The following is a 711-nucleotide window of genomic DNA, read 5'->3' on the forward strand; positions in this document are numbered from 1 at the left end:
TCAGAATCGGAGGTTGATTAGGACATAATCTAGTACAGCAGAATCCTCACCAGATGGGTTTCTCCATGTGAGCTGGTGTTTTAGTGGATGTTGAAACCAGGTGTTCCCAATGATCAAACTGTTGGAGGCGGCAAAGGATAAGAGATGCCATCCATTATCATTGATTTCACTGTATCCAAATTTGCCCATTGTTGTCTCCCATCCACTTCTGTCCATACTAGTATGGGCATTAAAGTCACTGGCCAGGATAATCAGCTCAATCTGTGGGATCATGTCCACCGTATACTGCAGTTGGTTGTAGAATTCATCCTTGGCTGTGTCATGACTGGTTTCAGTTCGTGCATAGGAGCTCACAATGTGGGCCTTGATGGTGCCGTGTACCGTAAGAACTGCCAAACGGTCCGATATTGGCTGGAAGGTGACAACACTGCACCCAGCCCGCCCATCCACCATGAACCCAACGCCTGCCTCCCAACTGTCACCACCAGAATAGCAAAGTGTCATTGTCTTATCGCTATTCGGTGGTTGTATAGTCATTGTTCCAGATCCAGTAAGTCTTAGTTCTGATAGAGCTGCAATCAGAATATTGCATTTAGCAAGTTCACTTGCAATGATTTCCTTCTGGCCAACATGGTGTCCTGTTCTGACATTCCATGCAGCAATGTTCAGTCCAATTTTTGAGGTGATATATAGTTTCCATCTGTGGCCCAT

At 45.7% G+C, this 711-nt stretch overlaps 1 protein-coding gene across 1 annotated transcript; it reads right to left on the minus strand.

Annotated features, from left to right (window-relative positions):
- On the minus strand, nt 1-711 carry LOC111642631. Its single transcript, XM_023389004.1, has one exon. It carries the CDS (start codon nt 709-711, stop codon nt 1-3), a length of 711 nt encoding a protein of 236 aa, XP_023244772.1.

The sequence above is a fragment of the Centruroides sculpturatus genome, unplaced genomic scaffold, assembly GCF_000671375.1.
Source record: "Centruroides sculpturatus isolate CEXI.00-Female unplaced genomic scaffold, Cexi_2.0 scaffold3, whole genome shotgun sequence".
Taxonomy (NCBI): Eukaryota; Metazoa; Arthropoda; class Arachnida; order Scorpiones; family Buthidae; genus Centruroides; species Centruroides sculpturatus.